Below are 20,557 nucleotides of genomic sequence, written 5' to 3'. Positions count from 1 at the left end.
TGTCCGAAAGAACAGACACCAGATATATATACTTTTTTTTAATTTTTTGATCCAAGCTGAAATGTTTCTTTCTCAGAGTGGACTGGTATCTAAGTCACATTAGTGTTGAACTCTTAACGTGTGGAATGAAATCTAATGTGTGTTTCAGATAAACGGCAAAATTCTGGTTTCGGGTTTATGAAAAATTAACGGCAGCCAGTATGTGGAACAAGTATGGTGAACTGCAGCTGATGACTTTTCTATTTGTTGCAGATGAGGAGTTCGGCCAGAAGACGGTGTCCGTGATGCTGGATGGACGCGAAGCCGAACTTGAAATCGTCGACCACCCAGCCTCAGAGATGTCGGTAAGTGCTGTAAAATACAATGCCTTTAATTAAGACCCAAGCGAGGTGTCTCAGTCGTAATACACTACATTCTTACTCGAAAGGACGGAGTGTCAGTTCCCCGGTTTAATATGCAGATTGATTAGGCTGTTGCATAGGCTCGTAGCGTTTTTGTTGGGTATGTTGGTGTCCCGGTTGCTATGGATTTATTCATCGATTGCCATTTCCCAGTTGTAGTTCACCGTTGCTATTTGAGTTTACATATTGTCATTCTGTCACTTGGAGGTAGTGAATGGCGCTGTAGACGCTAGAAAATGGAGTGCCAAGTGGAGAAATTGGAACGTTTCCGACATATTCCTCTGTTTGGGTTCAACACTGGGATGACACCAGCGGAGGCAGCTAGGAGCATTTGCGCCGTATTCAGGAGAACCTTCGGGGTTTGACAAGATCGTTTAAAGGCATTAATCCGCAGTGTTCCACGCCACTGTACTCGAGAACTGGAAAATATGATGAGTTGTGATCATTCCATCATTTTGCGACATTTGGATGCAATGGGGAAGATTCTAAAATCGGGTTTATGGCTATCGCATGCGCTAAGCCAAAATCACAAAAATCAGCAGGTGGTTCGTGAACAGCACCGACTATTCCTACTCTGTATCGTTACTGGTGACGAGAAGTGTGTCTTTATGCTAACGTAAGGAAAAGAAAGGGATGATTGAGCCCAAACAAAGAAGCAATGCCCTGTACAAAGACCTGCGTGCATCCACAAATGATAACCATATGCATCTGTTGGGCAGCGACCGTGTGGTGTACTGCGAATTGCTTCCTTGAGGTGTAACAACCACTGCTGACGTCTACTGTCAAAAATTGAGTCGTCTTGCAGACGCAATCCAAGAACAACGACCAGCAAGACTGCGTGAAGTGATTCTACTCCACGATAATGCCCGCCTGCATTATGCTACACTGCCAAGAAAAGCTGTACAGGAGTTGGCATGGGAAGTCACTCTGCACCCACCTTATTCACCTGATCTTGCGCCGTCATATTTTAACATTTTCCACTCTCTATCGAAAAACCTTCAAGGAAATTCCTTTCCGTATGAAAATGCTCTACGAACATGTCTTGACGAGTACTTCGCCTCAAAAGCACGTGATTTCTACAGTCGCGGAATCGAGAAGTTACTCCAGCGTTGGCAGACTGTTGTAAATAGTGAAGGAGAATATATTATTGATGACTAAAAACTTTGTTGAGTGTATCTGTTGCGTTTAAACTTTTGAAGAAACACTACGAACTTATGCGCCAACCCAATATGTTTGCCCTGATTTATCTAAAGCGTTAAAGCGATTCCCGGGATGTTATTTGAAGTGCAGGGTTGGTTTCATTCGCCATCCGCCGCAAATCAAGCTTTTGTTCTGTATCTAATAACATCGTTACAGGCGGGACAATAAATCCTAATTTCCTTCACTTATTATTATATAAGACACGAATATTCATCTGCTTGTTTCAAAAGCCACTTTCTGTACCTATGTTTGTACAGTGACACACTCAAATATTTCTGAGCCTCCTTTTGACGTTGATTTTAACAACTTACGGCTTGCGATACGACCACACTCACCTTTTGGTTGACTAGGGCAACAGACAACACTAACCTTCCCGCTAAGATTATTTATTTATTTAATTAACCTGCTAAAATTAGTGCCATCAGGCCCCCGTCCTTACATCTAAACAGGTGTTCTACATGTGTTACATTGCGTGTATTATAGTAATCATGCTATAGTATATTTAGCAAACAAAAATTACAATACTGCATATAAAAAACGCATAAACATTGTTTATATTTGTAAACGATAAATAAAACAACATCTAGAGATTACAGTAAGGTAGGTTTTTAATCATGATTGCTGTTAGCAATGGGCACAGAGACTGGTGTGATGGATGGAGGGAAAGAGGAAAGTGATACATCTACATCTGCACTGCATACACACGGTGCATGGCGGAGGGAACCTTGAACCGCTACTACTCGTTTCCTTTCCTGTTCCATTCGCTGACAGAGCGGAGGGAAAACGGCTCTCTATATCCCTCCGTATGAACCCTGGTTTCTCTTACCTTCGTGGTCTTTACATGAAATGTTTGTTGGTTTCAGTAAGATCGTTCTGCAGTCAGCTTCAAAATCTAGTTCTCCAAATTTTCTCAGTAGTGTTCCTCGAAAACAACGGTCGTCTTCCCTAGAGGGAACCCTATTTGAATTACCGTATCATCTCCGCAACTCTTCATGTTGCTCGAACCCATCGGAACCGACCGGAGTGGCCGTGCGGTTCTGGGCGCTACAGTCTGGAACCGACCGACCGCAACGGTCACAGGTTCGAATCCTGCCTCGGGCATGGATGTGTGTGATGTCCTTAGGTTAGTTAGTTTTAATTAGTTCCAAGTTCTAGGCGACTGATGACCTCAGAAGTTAAGTCGCATAGTGCTCAGAGCCATTTGAACCATTTGAACCCATCGGTAACAAATCTAGCAGTCCGCCTCTGAATTGCTTCCTGTAATCCGACCTAGTGCGGATCCGAAATACTCGAACAATACTCAAGAGTAAGTTGTACCAGTGTTCTACATGTGGTCTCCTTTACAGATGAACCACGCTTTCCCAATAAACCGAAGTCGGGCAGTCGTCTTTCCTCCCCCAGTCCTCAAATGCTCGTTCCATTCCACATCGATTTGCAATGTTACACGCAGATATTTGAATGACGTGACTGTGTCACGCGGTACAGTACTAATGCTGTATCCGAACATTACAAGGTTGTTTATTCCACTCATCCGCATTAAATTAAATTTTCCTACATTTAGAGCCTGCCGCCATTCATCACACCAACTAGAAACTTTGTTTAAGTCACCTTGTATCCTCTTGCAGTCGCTCGTCTTCGCCACCTTCCAGTACGGCACAGCATCATCAGCAAAAAACCTCAAATTGCTGCCCCCCTTGTCAGCCGATCATTCGTGTACATAAATGATAACAGCGGTCCTATCACTATTCCATGGCGCACTCCTGACAAAAGCCTTGTCTCTGATGAACACTCACCGTAGTGAACAACATACTAGGTTGTATTACCTCAGAAGTCTTTTAACAGTCTGTTGAGGGGTACCGAGTCAAACGCTTTTCGGAAATATAGGAATATGGAATCTGCTTGTTGCTCTTCATCCACAGTTTGCGGTATATCTTAAGGGAAGAAAAGATGGAATGTCTCGTAAAGAAGGGAAAGGAGAAAGATAGGAGCACTGGCTTTGATATTTGGGAGAGTAAAAGCTGGCCAAGTACTTTAATTTTATGAGATGTGTTAGAAGAAGTGCTTAAACTTCTTCTTAAAAGTAGAAGGACCTGAAATTGTGCGAAAAGCGCAGAGTCGAAGTAGCTGTTCCAGAGGCGGACAGCAACGAAAGCGAAAGATTTGCAGAAGTTCTTGCATTATTCATTTTTGAGAACATTTTTCGAGGAGAACAGCGGTTTTTTAGTACTTCAAAATTAATATAAACAGTCTCGACCGCAAGAAATCTTTATTTTTGTGGTTACCGGTATCGGTGAGTTACTGACCATCTTCAGACCTCACACCATGACTGTACACGGTGGCGGCAAATGGAGCATGCGTTACGAACTGCTGAGCAGTTGACGTTCGTGGAGTGCTAACGCCTACCACCACAGTATGAGATCTGAAGATGGTCAGAAACTAACCGAAGTCGGTAACCACAAAAATAAAGGTTTCTTATGGTCTAAACTGTTTATGTTACTTTTAAAACTTCTTGTATTATGAATATATCTAGAATACTAGATAAATGAAACCTTGTTTCGCGTATGATGACGTGACAGGAACTTAATTTCTGTTGCTTGTTACTGGGGTGTAGCGCCCTGAGGAGCCGGTTAAGTAGACACAGCGCGTGGTAGTGTCGTAATTTGTCGGGCAGCAGCCACCCTAACCGGACGTATGAAGCACTGACGTGGTCATGTCGACGAATTTTGCAGATGTAACGCATACAAGCGTTTATGGCTAATTCTAACCGTCTTGTATTTCACTACTCGTGACATGTTGAATTATATCACAATAGCGAAGATTCGATAGAAAGAGTGACTGCACGAGTTGACCTTTCATATCCTCTCCAAACATGTTTCGAATCTTTTTGAGGGCATCGAGGCAAGCGGAAGTCTTCCGGCACTTGGCGACAGTATTCTCTGCCTCAGTTACATCCACTTTCTTCTCTGCTTTCTGATGCTGGACCTTATTACCGTAGACTGAAATGGGAGGAAATTGATCACAGAATTCTGAAGTTATTACATTCTTACAGGCTACTAACATACTTACGACCTTTTTGCATTTCCTTTAACACTCAAGTTTTTCATCCAAGTTACCACTGAAGACAGATCTTCATTTATCTGGACAATAGAATTACTGACACCTTCAGGTCTGACACTCGGGTAGAGCTGTAGGTCGTCGCCATAGAAAAGATGTTCACAGAAAGACAAAACAAAGGAAATTTCATTGACATACAAGGAAAACAAAAGTGGGCTTAAGAATTAAGCCTGTGGCCCTCCAGATGTAACATGTTTCCAAGACAATTTTTCATTCCCACAGACTACAAATTGCTGTCTGTTTTTCAAGTAGCACTTCAGTCTGAGAAATTTAGCTGTCGTATTTTCCTGAGCAATATGCCAAAGTTGTCAGTATCAAAACCTGTGCTGAAGTCTAGTGCTGTTAGTGTTGTGGTGTCACGGTTGTCCATGGCATATTTCAAGACACCGTTTACCTTAATTAGTGCAGTGTTTGTGCTGCGGTGTTTATGAAAGTCAGACTAATGTTTGTCAAATAAGTTGAATTCGCACAAGTGTTCAGTAACTTGTCATTTAATAAATGGCAAGACAGTGCTAGTAGCATTGTATATGTCATTCCGTGACACCTACCTCGTGGAGTGACCACAACACGTTCCAAAATTTCCCATTCTTTTCCCACCGTGTAGACGTTGAAATTCGTAAAGGTATCTTACCGTTTTAGGTTGTGGAGTAGGTGATTAATTAAAAATATTTTATCCAGCTCTGAAGGAGAGTTGTCAATTAATTGCTCCTCGCTACTAAAGCTATGAATTACTCCGGAATTTCTCTACTAGTTTGGACAGCGTTACTATCCTGTACACTCGTACATTCTTTAAAGATGTTAAATGTTTTTGTCCAGAGCGCCTATCAAGAAATTTTGTGCCGAACAAAACTTGATCTAGCGTCCCTTCCTTGTTTCTCACATCATCTTCCTGGCCCGAAATAACTTGTCTTCACAACTATAAACGTCTGATAAACTGAATCACTTCTGAATGTCTTGACTACAAGACGTCACCTAGCCACGACTTCAGAACAGTCGTCAACAACACGTGCAGTAGTGATACCTAACATTCACTGACATATTCTTGTGTGCTCTAGACGGTATGTTCTGCTTGTACCTGCCTTGAAATTCGACACTAGATGTAAGCTTGATTCTAAAAGCTTGCTTCCTTGGAATTCATGAGAACTGGTAATGAAGACTACAGGAACATACACTACTATGCCGATGGGAATTAGGAAATCACGTAGAAATTTTAGTGAGACAATTTTCGCTAGCTGAGGTTTGAGAAAGTGGTAACCGCCGGTACTTGAGAGATAATCAGAAGAAGACTCTCGTTGAAATGGGGTACCTACTCTATTTTTTGTGTTTCGTACTTAGCAAATCCAGCGTGAGAACTGTGAGAAATCTAGCGGAATACCTCTGCCTTGGTCGGAAACAATCGCAATTCTACAAGTTTCTGGAACAAACTGTGAAATTCTTTTTCTGACATATGCGGCGTTGAGGATGTCGTTCGGCATACATGATACGTTGGTGTCGACTAATACCTACCACAGCTGTGACTACTGGTCGTTCTTAACACAAGTAAATTGTCACTCTCTCAACAAGTATTTGTTTTCAGACATGTTTGTAGGACTTTTTCTTCTAGATTTGTCTTATAAGAATATGGTTGACTTTTCATCACACGCTTTTATACAAGTGAGAGAGGAACTATTAATGTAAACAGTTAGAGTGTGTGGCGTTTTCTAAGCTTCAAGACAAAAAAATTAAATTCTGAGCCATCATTCAGCTGTTCCCACAGATCCAACTTATCGATTTCACTAAGAACGAATGATGAATTAAAAGTTGCTGGAAAATTGTAGGTAAAATTCCACTAAAATAAGTTGTTTTCCTGAACCAGATACATCAATCAAGTTGTTGTAATGAAGCCGGGGCAATCATCTACTGTAGAAAATTACTGTATAATTGCAGGAAGATTTTTCAACAATCTTTCTATGGCAGGCTTTAGGCTTAACCACCTTGTAGGTCCATGTGTCAACAAAGCATCGTATTCTAAATCAAGAAATTGAGATAAATGTTTCAATTGAGATACCCTTTTAGCTGAATATGAGAAATAGTTGAAAGTCTTAATAACTAATATTTCAATATCTATTGACATAACATTCATACAAGATTTACAGCAATTATGGACCACATATGCGCAGCAATTTGATTTCACGATACCACGATTTTCCTTTTTTAAGTGAGGCATGAAGGGATCACCAATTTAATACTGGAGGGCAGCGTGGAGGGTAAAAATCGTAGAGGGAGACGAAGAGATGAATACACTAAACAGATTAAGAAGTATGTAGGTTGCAGTAGGTACTGGGAAATGAAGAAGCTTGTACAGGATAGAATCAAACCAGTCTCTGGACTGAAGACCACAACAACAACAACAACAACAAGTGAACACAAAGTTTCTCTCCCATAGTTTACATTTGTATTGTCTGCAGTAAAACTTGAAACCTGGGACAAATTCACCTCTGTGCTTTGGAATCCTTTTCAAGATCTGTTCAAACATTGCAGATGCAGACTCACCAGAGTCCCCATAGAAATCTAGAATTCTGTGGGACACGCCTGCTTGCACATCAAAGTAACTTACACAAAAAGGGTAACACTTTTGATTACCTTTGTTGGAAGTGTCAAACCACACACCAAAAAACTTGTTATCCATCAACTTCTGAGTTAAATTATTGACACTATTCAGTCCCCAAACACGATTTCAGAGGCCTGATCGTAAAGTTCATTTAAGCTATGTAAATTTTAAGAAATGACAACCACGTATTCATACCACGATCTTTATTTCGTAAGCACACATTAGAATAGAAGTTCAGAATAACAACAGCCATCGGCCATGTTTTCCCCCCCGTGGAGAACTTACATTTGGAAGGCGCTCACAGAAACACAAGTACTGACGGCCTTAACGGCATACTTCGACATCAACTCACTACATTGACGGAAAAAAATCGGAACACCAAGGAATGGTTGACGTAGAGTAATCAAATTTCGGGAATATATTTGTCTAGGTAACGTATTTAAGTAATTAACATTGAGTGATGACAGGTTAACGTAAGTGTGAGATATGTCATTGTAAAAGTGAAATGTTAGTACATTACTCACCGGTGTTACCGGCAGAATGTTGAATGAAAGCTTGCAAACGTATATGCATTGTGTTGTACAGGTGCTGGATATCAGTTTGTGGGATGGAGTTCCATGTCTGTTGCACTTGAGCGCTCAATACAAGAGCGGTTAATGCTGTTTGCGGCTGACGATGGGGTTGCCGTCCAATGATGTCCCATTGTGCTCGATAGGAAACAGATCTGGTGCCCGAGCAGGCCAAGGCAAGATGTCGGTACTCTGTAACGCGTGTTGAATTGAAACAGCGGTACTTGGGCCAGCCCCCTCGAATGCTGCTCATAAATGGCAGCACAACAGGTCGAATCACCAGACTAAAATGCAAATTTGCACATGGGCTGCGTGGAATAACCACGAGAGTGCTCCCGTTGTCATAAAATTGCGGCACTCACCATAATTCCAGGTGTAGTCCAGTGTGTCCAGCACTCAGACAGGTTGTTTGCAGGCACTCGACTGTCCTCCTAACAAACACACAGCCCTCACTGGCACCAGGGCAAAACCACATCTCATCAGAAAAAACAACAGACTTCTAACCTGTCCTCCAACCCACTGAAGTCGCTAATGGCGGTGACTTGGAGTCAGTGGAATGCAATCTACAGGGCGTCTGGTTCGGAGCTGTCCTTGTAGTAACCGATTTGTAACAGTTCGTTGTATATTTTGGTGCCAACTGCAGCTCTAACTGTTGCTGCAGATGCAGTTCGATTCGCCAGATCCATACGCCGAACACGATGGTCTTCTCTCTAGGTAGTGCCACGCCTTCATCCAGTGCTTGGTGTTCTTGCGACAGTACGTTCTCATTAACACCGCTGCCAGCAATCGTGTACAGTGGCTACATTCCTGCCATAACTTCTGCAGTATCGCAGAAGGAACATCCAGCTTCTCGTGGCCCTAATAGATGACCTCGTTCAAACGGGTGAGACGTTGATAATGGCCTTTTTGTTGCCTTAAAGGTATTCTTGACTAACATCGGCTCACCACGTCTAGTCTCAAAGGTGACTGACGTTCACGAACGTTATACAGCATACTTAAAGCAAACCTACTAGCCCCATTCTTATGCGTCTCGCATGAAATTTGAATGGACATCACCTTTCAGATTTAAAAACACGCGTATCAACTTTCGTTAACGTCGCACAGCCGCGCGGGATTAGCCGAGCGGTCTTAGGCGCTGCAGTCATGGACTGTGCAGCTGGTCCCGGCGGAGGTTCGAGTCCTCCCTCGGGCATGGGTGTGTGTGTTCGTCCTTAGGATTATTTAGGTTAAGCAGTGTGTAAGCTTAGGGACTGATAACCTTATCAGTTGAGTCCCATAAGATTTCACACACATTTGAACATTTTGAATGTCGCACAACTCCTTCTTGCTGTTGCGATTTTTTCTTTCCATCTGTGTATGAACTGCCTTCGGGGGTGTCTCAAATATCTGTTTATCGGTATGCCTCTCCCCACAAGTTTAAGGTATATGAGGTTACAAAAATAAGTACTGAGCACTATGGGACTTAACTTCTGAGGTCATCAGTCCCCTAGAACTTAGAACTTCTTAAACCTAACTAACCTAAGGACAGTACACACATCCATGCCCGAGGCAGGATTCGAACCTGCGACCGTAGCGGTCGCGCGGTTCCAGACTGAAGCACCTTGAACCGCTCGACCACAACTGCCGGCACCCCATAGTAGAATTAAGGCCTGATGGCCAGCACTATTTCAGTTCATATTAGTTTTAGTTTAGAGGAGATTTTCCTTTCTATATTCCATATATGACTGTGAAATGAGACGTAAAATATCTCATCTTCCAAGAATTTTTGTGCTGATTCTAAAACTGGGCTTAGTTTTCGAGTGTGTTATATTTTCGAAGTTATGGAGAATTTAATATTGTAATTTATATTTTGTTTTTATTAATTCATTTTGTGTTACAGTTGTATGTATAGAATATAATATTTTGTTCTCTACCAGTAACTAAATGAACGTTACTTATGAAAACAGTTTTTTAACTGAATTTTCATTTGAGCTTCCTTTGTTAATGAGTGATACAGTTTTGGAATAAGGCAAACAAATAGATCTCTCATGAAACTTATGATCCTATTATGATCTTTAGACGTTATATATAGATCCTTAATTCATGATAGCAAACTACGGGATCATGAACTTCAGTGGTGTCAACATTCGAAATATGGATTTCTTACAGAAATTCTAAAATACAACTTCAGAACGATTGTATCGTATCTGTGGAATCAGCAAGCAATCAGTAGTGTTGCGCTGTTGTTGTAAACATGACTTACGTTTAAAAAAAATAGAATTTATGTATTATCAATTTAGCTTAGGGTCAAAGAGTCCTTTGATAGCTGTTGCAACCAGTAATCGAAAATCGGTTATCAAATTACATGTAATTTTTTTAAGCTGTAAACAGTGCCTACCTTAGCGCCCCTTTTGAGCAAAGTAATACTTGCGGAATCTGTCTCGCCAGCTTTTCTACAGTGGGCTTTGCGACCAGTGATGCCTACATGGTGTTCCCTACCACAAAATTTTAGCTGTAGTTTTGTACTAAGTACATCCCTTCATTTGTCTCCAGGCTTAAGACTGGCTATGCACATGATATGTATAGGAATGTTTATTTTTTGTTTTTACCTTTTTTTATTTAGTTTACCTTGTTAATTATTCTACTAAAGCCAGAGATTTTTAACATTTTCTTAAACCCCCCCCCCCCCCCCCCGCTAGTTGTTACACAGGGTGATTCAGCGGCCCCTACTTATCGGTTTTATGAAACCTTCAATGTCTTCAAACACCACGCGTGATATTTTTAGGTTATCCTGCTCGCTACAAATTATTAGTCCTGGAGGAAAAACGAACAGGACCATTTTGCAAGAAAATTAATATAGTTAAATTTTGTACAGGGATACGTTTTAGCCAGAGCCCGCAGTTTTCGATTTGTTCAAGAAAAACTCGTCTGAAAGTTACTTTTCTACGTTTTTTTTTTTTCTTGAATAACTCGAAAACTGCGGCGTCTAGCAAACATGTATCCGAGTAAAAATTTTAAGTACATTAAATTTCGTAGAAGCAGGTCCTGTTCATGTTCAAAAAAATGGTTCAAATGGCTGTGAGCACTATGGGACTTAACTTCTGAGGTCATCAGTCCCCTAGAACCTAGAACTACTTAAACCTAACTAACCGAAGGACATCACACACATCCATGCCCGAGGCAGGATTCGAACCTGCGACCGTAGCGATCGCGCGGTTCCAGGCTGTAGCGCCTAGAACCTCTCGGCCACTCCGGCCGGCCCCTGTTCATGTTTTCTGTGGGACTATCAGTTTTGGCATAGTGAGCTAAGAATATGAAAATCTTGTACGTGTTATACTAATGGTGCTGGTTGCATAAACCCCAGCGGTAGGGGCAGCTGTATCACCTTGTACGTAATTCTAATGTCTTTTAACCTTTTGTCAGGTTCTATGTATCTTTTTCTTCTTTTTCGGAGTGGCAAGCTAATGGACTATTTTTTAATTTCAAAGACGACATTCGCTGTATCTTCTTTCAGCCTATGCATCATCTACATCCGCGGCACCTACAAAAGAATCGAGAACTCCACGGTCGGTAAAGCTGCTTAGCCGTGTAATCGGCTGACAGGCTTGCAGCTTGTAGCAGTAGGTCAGTGAGGGGAGGTGCGCGGCCTGCGGCTGAGAGCCACTAGGGACACGGACGGCGTCTTCCCTGCCAATCGATTGTCGCCCGGGGGCACGTCCCGCCACCGACACCCGCTGTCTGCCGGCCGACAGCCGCCGCTGTTCCACCGATAATGCCTACCGTGGCGCCTCAGGTCCGCTGCAGGCCGCACCGTGCAGGGCAACCGCCCGCCGCGCACCTCAGCACGGCTGTTGTAGATGTGCTCTTCCCTCCGAAGACAGGTCTGATGCAGCTCTCCTCGCTATGTCTAACCTGTTCAAGCCTCGCCATCTCGGCAGTCTGCTGCAACCTATTTGAAGCAGAATTGGACATCCTAAAAAGGGCAATCACAGAAGTAGGATAGACAAAAATACACTACTGGCCATTAAAATTGCTACACCAAGAAGAAATGCAGATGATAAACGGGTATTCATTGGACAAATATATTGTACTAGAACTGACATGTGATTACATTTTCACGCAATTTGGGGACATAGATCCTGAGAAATCAGTACCCAGAACAACCACCTCTGGCCGTAATAACGGCCCTGATACGCCTGGGCATTGAGTCGGACAGAGCTTGGATGCCGTGTACAAGTACAGCTGCCAATTCAGCTTCAACACGATACCACAGTTCATCAAGAGTAGTGACTGGCGTATTGTGACGAGCCAGTTGCTCGGTCACCATTGACCGCACGTTTGCAGTTGGTGAGAGATCTGGAGAATGTGCTGACCAGAGCAGCAGTCGAACATTTTCTGTATACAGAAAGGCCGGTCGTGCATTATCCTGCTGAAATATAGGGTTTCGCAGGGATCGAATGAAGAGTAGAGCCACGGGACGTAACACATCTTAAATGTAACGTCCACTGTTCAAAGTGCCGTCAGTGCGAACAAGAGGTGACCGAGACGTGTAACTAATGGCACCCCATACCATCACGCTGGGTGATACGCAAGTATGGCGATGACGAATACTCGCTTCCAATGTGCGTTCACCGCGATGTCGCCAAACACGGATGCGACCATCATGATGCTGTAAACAGACCTGGATTCATCCGAAAAAATTACTTTTTGTCATTCGTGCACCAAGGTTCGTCGTTGACAACACCATCGCAGGCGCTCCTGTCTGTGATGCAGCGTCAAGGGTAACCGCAGCCATGGTCTCCGAGGTGATAGTCCATGCTGCTGCAAACGTCGGCGAACTGTTCGTGCAGATGGTTGTTGTCTTGCAAACGTCCCCATCTGTTGATTCAGGGATCGAGACGTGGCTGCACGATCCGTTACAGGCATGCGGATAAGATGCCTGTCATCTCGACTGCTAGTGATACGAGGCCGTTGGGATCCAGCACGGCGTTCCGTATTACCTTCCCGAACCCACCGATTCCATATTCTGCTAACAGTCATTGGATCTCCACCAACGCGAGCGGCAATGTCGCGATACGATAAACCGCAATCGCGATAGGGTACAATCCGACTTTTATCAAAGTCGGAAACGTGATGGTACGCATTTCTCCTCCTTACACGAGGCATCACAACAACGTTTCGTCAGGCAACGCCGGTCAACTGCTGTTGGTGTACAACAAATCGGTTAGAAACTTTCCTCATGTCAGCACGTTGTAGGTGTCGCCACCGGTTGCAACCTTGTGTGAATGCTCTGAAAAGCTAATCATTTGCGTATCACAGCATCTTCTTGCTGTCGGTTAAATTTCGCGTCTGTAGCACGTCATCTTCGTGGTGTAGCAATTTTAATGGCCAGTAGTGTAGGTACCATGAAAGTAACTGCAAAGAAACTTTTTTTAACAAAAGGAACATTTCGAATGTTCGACGGAAGAACAAAGAACAAAACTGTTGAGGAAAATTAAGGGGAGGTTTACTATCTTTGGCCCGAAAAAAGCATGTTCTTTGAGAATTTTTTTCTCGGGAAGTATTATAGATTTCAATATCAAATTTGGTCAAAATGTTAATTGATATTTCCTCTACAAACTGGAATCTTTTCGACCGGAAATGTCGATAACTAAAGGCGGAAGTGCCGTCGGAACGAAACAAAATTTCGATGTAGACCTCCACGCTCGGTATGTCACAGGTCAGCTGGCTAGTCTCAAATCAAATTTGAGTTGACGTTAGCGAAGTGTATAAGATTCTTTAGGAGCGGTACCTCGCTTAGGTTATTTTTACCGTAGGAAACAAAATGGCGGCCATTTGAAAAAATGGTTTTTTTTTCATCGATTTTTCGACTTTGTCGGTCAAGTAAAAATATTTATAGTTGATGGATCGGAATAAAAGTGGTACAACTCCTAGCTAATTTAGTTAGCTTCGTTGGAAACAAAGAATCAAGCCAATCGGTTCAGTAGATTTGAAGTTACCATACCGCGCGATAAAAAAAGTCATTTCCAGAAAAACGCGTTTGATGTTTTGACTACATATAAATGCAATATTACGCAACTTACGTTCAATCTGCTATTCCGGATCCATAAACTAGTCCTTCCTCTTCCTCACAGAGGGCGTTCTGCTCGATCTGGGCCATCCTGCGCTGCTCCAGAGCCGCTTGTACGGCCGGTGACAAGCGGTTTTCGGCCACTTGAATCCGGTGGTCGTCCGAATGCTTGGCGAACTGCGTCGAATAGAGTCCCAGGGTGACGCCCATCGTTGTCATGCTCTTTAGAATTGCTGAATACCCTTCGTTGAAGCTGTTCAGTGCCAGGAAAGTCCCTATATTCATAGTCTTCGCACCAGAATGCAAATTCTTGGGAGCTAACTTCCAAACACACGCGTTCAAACTGTCATTTGAATTTTGTGTGTTTCCTCCCAAGCACTGGTACAATAACTCGTCCTCTGAAAGGGCTTAGTAGATAGGATGAATCACTTTTTGAACTTTTGAGAGCGGCTGGTCGTGTTGATATTCTACTTTCCCCAGCCGGACAATTTTGGTGTTATGAGTGGTCATCCGTCGAACACTTGTGGAAATACGTTGCCCAAATTGCCTTCTTCATCTGTTCCAACGAATTGGAATGCCGTCGGATTGCCAAGCCGTAGTACGTCGTAAGCTCCTTGATCACTTTATCAGTTTTAGTCATGAGCAAGCACATAGAATAATTTTTCGCGGCTACAACGTCGAGATTCCCGAAAAAGCTGGTGCATGAAAAAGGCCGATTTCAGGCAGGTGCATTTTTTTCTTCAACCGCGAATAACAAACATTTCCGTTCCGCATTCGAAAAAACCGTTTCAGGGGTGGATTCTAAACACTTTTATGGATCCAAATATACATTTTTTTTTAAATCGATTTTTTGAACCAAAAGATAGTAAACCTCCCCTTAAGTAATGAAAGACGAAATGGCTGCAGGAAAATTCTGAATAAATCGTAAAGGAAATGGGCGCAGGAAGACTGGTCACCGTACAAAAAAGTCAAAACAACCTTCAGTGAAATTAAAAGGAATGGTGTCAACATTAACCATGTCATGGGACCGGAAAAATCTTGTTTCCGTCTTTCCTCTGTTTTCCTTCTACTTGCAATATTTAAACCAAAGTTACGGACAAATAATGGAAACACTTTACTCATAACTATTTTATTTGAAACACGTGCACCATTTTAAATTTATGGCCCACTTAAAAGAACACTAAATGCTTAAACACACGGAACTTATAATATCGCATTCGCCAGAGATGGCAGCTGTGACGAGTAGGGACGTACAATTCCGCTTTAAAAATCATTTTCTTCGCAATGGGAAACAAATCGACCCATTCCGTCGGCAATGGGCGTCACATGGAAGACGTGATGGGCAGTGTTTGTCTGGGATGACACCAGTTACTCATCACAAAACTGAAACTGCAAATACCCGCCGAACCAGCAGAGAAAATGCGCCTGACCAATCTTTGTCGTTTAAAAAGCTAAAAACGAGTAATAAGAATACACTTAATACGTGTGACTATCTATTAAATACGCACTGCACTTCCACGAAAAGGTAGGTGGATCTCACTGAGAAAAATTGTTAGGGTTCCGTAACACAATCCGTAAGAACGGAACCCTTTTAGGATCACTTCGTTGTCTGTCTGTCTGTTCGACTGTTCTAAATCATTTCTGTAACGAACGGACAGACGTATCAAGTTGAAATTTATGTCACATACTAAGGTCTATGATCCCTTTCGATGACTGATCGTTAGCTTCTGAGTCGATGCAGTCAAAAGATATGGCCATTTACGTCATATACTTTGATACTCGCGAACTCACTCGTTAAAACATATACGGTACTTCTTCCTGATGTAAAATCATGAAATTTCGCGAGAAGAAAAGTTTCACAGAACAAGTAACGTGAAAAAATGAAAAAAGTGTTAATTTGTAATTATATCATACGAAAAAATATTTATTTTTTCAATTGCTTTGCGGCTGCAACTTGAAATTAAAACATTCTGAAAAGTCTCCAAATCCCTGGGGCCGATATCTTGCAAGTACCACTGTCAATAACAGGCAAAACTCGTGGAGATCCGGGATGCCTGGAATGGATGAATTGTCTATACACATAATTAAGCTTGCACGGAACACTGAGTGCGCTCGTCCTGTTCGCACCTGGTGATGTGGGGATAAGCACTGGGGACGGCTGGGTAGTATCTATGGAGATGGAGGAAGTTTTTGGGTTCACTGTGAATGGTGGAAAAACAGGGACGAACAATAAGGAGTTAGAGGGACAGAGAAAGATGGAAGGGGGAAGGATGAGCCCTGATGCAGAATGTGATACGTGGGAAAGAATTATAGTTCATAGCAAGGATAAATATTGAGGTGGATCTCATTGTCTGGGGATGAGTGGTGTCTGAAGTATCGCTGGGAAATGATATAGAGAGTCTCCAGTTGTAGAGTTGATGGAATGTGTTCGTATAGGTGCGGTGCATTCCAGGATTGAGATATAATGGGAGTCAATAAAACTGCTGGACTCCAGTTGCTGGTAGTGTAGGATGTACAGCGGTGTCAAATGTGCATGAGTACAGGCGATAAGTTGGTGATATGGTACAGGAACCATTTGGGAGAAGGAAAAAGGTACATAAAACGAGGCAAGGTGTATGGTGGTGAAAGGATTGGATGGATTGGATAGAAGTTCTTTGGAGACGATAGCTATGCAACATTAAAGCAGGAGATGACATTGTATCAAAGTATTTTAGTGATATATACACTCCTGGAAATGGAAAAAAGAACACATTGACACCGGTGTGTCAGACCCACCATACTTGCTCCGGACACTGCGAGAGGGCTGTACAAGCAATGATCACACGCACGGCACAGCAGACACACCAGGAACCGCGGTGTTGGCCGTCGAATGGCGCTAGCTGCGCAGCATTTGTGCACCTCCGGTGTCAGTGTCAGCCAGTTTGCCGTGGCATACGGAGCTCCATCGCAGTCTTTAACACTGGTAGCATGCCGCGACAGCGTGGACGCGAACCGTATGTGCAGTTGACGGACTTTGAGCGAGGGCGTATAGTGGGCACGCGGGAGGCCGGGTGGACGTACCGCCGAATTGCTCAACACGTGTGGCGTGAGGTCTCCACAGTTTATCGATGTTGTCGCCAGTGGTCGGCGGAAGGTGCACGTGCCCGTCGACCTGGGACCGGACCGCAGCGACGCACGGATGCACGCCAAGACCGTAGGATCCTACGCAGTGCCGTAGGGGACCGCACCGCCACTTCCCAGCAAATTAGGGACACTGTTGCTCCTGGGGTATCGGCGAGGACCATTCGCAACCGTCTCCATGAAGCTGGGCTACGGTCCCGCACACCGTTAGGCCGTCTTCCGCTCACGCCCCAACATCGTGCAGCCCGCCTCCAGTGGTGTCGCGACAGGCGTGAATGGAGGGACGAATGGAGGCGTGTCGTCTTCAGCGATGAGAGTCGCTTCTGCCTTGGTGCCAATGATGGTCGTATGCGTGTTTGGCGCCGTGCAGGTGAGCGCCACAGTCAGGACTGCATACGACCGAGGCACACAGGGCCAACACCCGGCATCATGGTGTGGGGAGCGATCTCCTACACTGGCCGTACACCACTGGTGATCGTCGAGGGGACACTGAATAGTGCACGGTACATCCAAACCGTCATCGAACCCATCGTTCTACCATTCCTAGACCGGCAAGGGAACTTGCTGTTCCAACAGGACAATGCACGTCCGCATGTATCCCGTGCCACCCAACGTGCTCTAGAAGGTGTAAGTCAACTACCCTGGCCAGCAAGATCTCCGGATCTGTCCCCCATTGAGCATGTTTGGGACTGGATGAAGCGTCGTCTCACGCGGTCTGCACGTCCAGCACGAACGCTGGTCCAACTGAGGCGCCAGGTGGAAATGGCATGGCAAGCCGTTCCACAGGACTACATCCAGCATCTCTACGATCGTCTCCATGGGAGAATAGCAGCCTGCATTGCTGCGAAAGGTGGATATACACTGTACTAGTGCCGACATTGTGCATGCTCTGTTGCCTGTGTCTATGTGCCTGTGGTTCTGTCAGTGTGATCATGTGATGTATCTGACCCCAGGAATGTGTCAATAAAGTTTCCCCTTCCTGGGACAATGAATTCACGGTGTTCTTATTTCAATTTCCAGGAGTGTATATATATATAGGGTGAGTCACCTAACATTACCGCTGGATATATTTCGTAAACCACATCAAATACTGACGAATCGATTCCACAGACCTAACGTGAGGAGAGGGGCTAGTGTAATTGGTTAATACAAACCATAAAAAAATGCACGGAAGTATGTTTTTAACACAAACCTACGTTTTTTTAAATGGAACCCCGTTAGTTTTGTTAGCACATCTGAACATATAAACAAATACGTAATCAGTGCCGTTTGTTGCATTGTAAAATGTTAATTACATCCGGAGGTATTGTAACCTAAAGTTGGCGCTTGAGTACCACTCCTCCGCTGTTCGATCGTGTCTATCGGAGAGCACCGAATTACGTAGGGATCCAAAGGCAACGGTGATGGTCCATAGGTACAGAAGAGACTGGAACATCACATTACGTCCACATGCTAACACCTTTTTATTGGTCTTTTTCACTGACGCACGTGTACGTTACCATGAGGGGTGAGGTACACGTACACACGTGGTTTCCGTTTTCAATTACGGAGTGGAATAGAGTGTGTCCCGACATGTCATGCCAATAGATGTTCAATGTGGTGGCCATCATTTGCTGCACACAATTGCAATCTCTGGCGTAATGAATGTCGTACACGCCGCAGTACATCTGGTGTAATGTCGCCGCAGGCTGCCACAATACGTTGTTTCATATCCTCTGGGGTTGTAGGCACACATTCTCCTTTAACGTACTCCACAGAAAGAAGTCCAGAGGTGTAAAATCAGGAGAACGGGCTGGCCAATCTATGCGTCCTCCACGTCCTATGAAACGCCCGTCGAACATCCTGTCAAGGGTCAGCCTAGTGTTAATTGTGGAATGTGCAGGTGCACCATCATGCTGATACCACATACGTCGACGCGTTTCCAGTGGGACATTTTCGAGCAACGTTGGCAGATCATTCTGTAGAAACGCGATGTATGTTGCAGCTGTTTGGGCCCCTGCAATGAAGTGAGGACAATGTTTCAAGCGTCAACTTTAGGTTACAATATCTCCGGATGTAATTAACATTTTACAATGTAACAAACGGCACTGATTACGTGTTTGTTTATATGTTCAGATGTGCTAACAAAACTAACGTGGTTCCATTTAAAAAATCGTAGGTTTGTGTTAAAAAACATACTTCCGTGCATTTTTGTTTGGTTTGTATTCAACAATTACACTAGCCCCTCTCCTCAAGTTCGGTCTGTGGAATCGGTTCGTCAGTATTTGACGTGGTTTACGAAATATATCCTGCGGTAACGTTAGGTGATATTTTAGTGTGTTGTTTAGTAGGGTTGGAGCCGGCCGCGATGGCCGAGCGGTTCTAGGTGCTTCAGTCCGGAACCGCGCGACTGCTACGGTCGCAGGTTCGAATCCTGCCTCGGGCATGGATGTGTGTGATGTCCTTAAGTCAGTTAGACTTAAGTTGTTCTAAGTTCTATGGGACTCATGGCCTCAGATGTTAAGTCCCATAGTGCTCAGAGCCATTTGAGTAGGGTTGCATTGTTATAGATGGCGAGGTACATGTGATGAGAGCGGAAGCGGCGGGTGGTTGTCTGGATTTTGGATGGGTTTACTCTGCGCAGCTTTTGATTATTGGTTACACTGGGAAGCAAACAGGTCAACGTGGATTTTGAGGGACCCTTCGGATTCCTAGAGTGTAGCGTAGAGGTCTAAGAAAACGATGTTATCAACCTACTGGAGGAACTGCGGAGGGGAGATGGTTTGGTCATAGCGGCAGTGTAGATGCCATGGCGTTCCAGCCCCCGTAGTTATTGATAGATGTGTAGTGTACTTATTCGAAAATATGCAACTACAGAGTCCAGTGATTCCACTTTTGTGCTGGTCCCGCATCCCGTTGCCGCCCGCATCGTGTCGTAATAGGAGTCGATGTCTGCCGCGAGCAACCTCCCTGAATAAAATAACAGCCCGCGCATCCCACCGTGCTCCCGGCAGCCACCTGTTGGCTCGTAGTAGGCTCAGATACATGCTTCCTCGTCTCTCTCGTTCTGACACTGCATTATGCATCCATGTTAACGCGATACCTAGGCGGGAAGAGGAGGGCGAAGCTCACAGAGTCTGAGTAGAAGCGCATTTGATATTTTCATGAAATACAGCATACGTTAGTACAGTACAGCCAATATCTCTTATATCCAATAGGACCTCGTGATCAGATAAATAAAACGTAAAAAATCTTTCTTGTAAAATTTCCAAAGTAGTCAAAATTTTAATTTACTCTTTCACTCATATTTAAGTTCTTTATGTTACATATTTATATAATGCTAGTTAACAATATTAAAGACTGATTTTTAAGTGCACTTAATAAAAGGGTAAGATATTGAGATCTATGGGTGTTTAATTGAAATGGCGTTAATGCAAGACCACACTAATAATGCAAATTCCCACATTCACAAATCCAGTGGAAGTACTTGTCACATTCTTGCTGGTTACACAGGTTTTTAAAAAAATGTGTACCA

At 43.7% G+C, this 20,557-nt stretch overlaps 1 protein-coding gene across 1 annotated transcript in view; it reads left to right on the top strand.

Annotated features, from left to right (window-relative positions):
* LOC126484826 (ras-related protein rapB-like) overlaps positions 1–20,557 on the top strand; it is a 410,456-nt gene that overhangs the window by 335,609 nt on the left and 54,290 nt on the right. The window contains exon 2 of the mRNA XM_050108422.1: positions 253–344. Within this exon, the coding sequence (XP_049964379.1) occupies positions 253–344 (92 nt within the window). The remainder of the gene's footprint in view (positions 1–252; positions 345–20,557) is intronic.

Source organism: Schistocerca serialis, chromosome 6 (assembly GCF_023864345.2).
Source record: "Schistocerca serialis cubense isolate TAMUIC-IGC-003099 chromosome 6, iqSchSeri2.2, whole genome shotgun sequence".
NCBI lineage: Eukaryota > Metazoa > Arthropoda > Insecta > Orthoptera > Acrididae > Schistocerca > Schistocerca serialis.
This window is presented reverse-complemented; position numbering and strand designations above follow the sequence as displayed.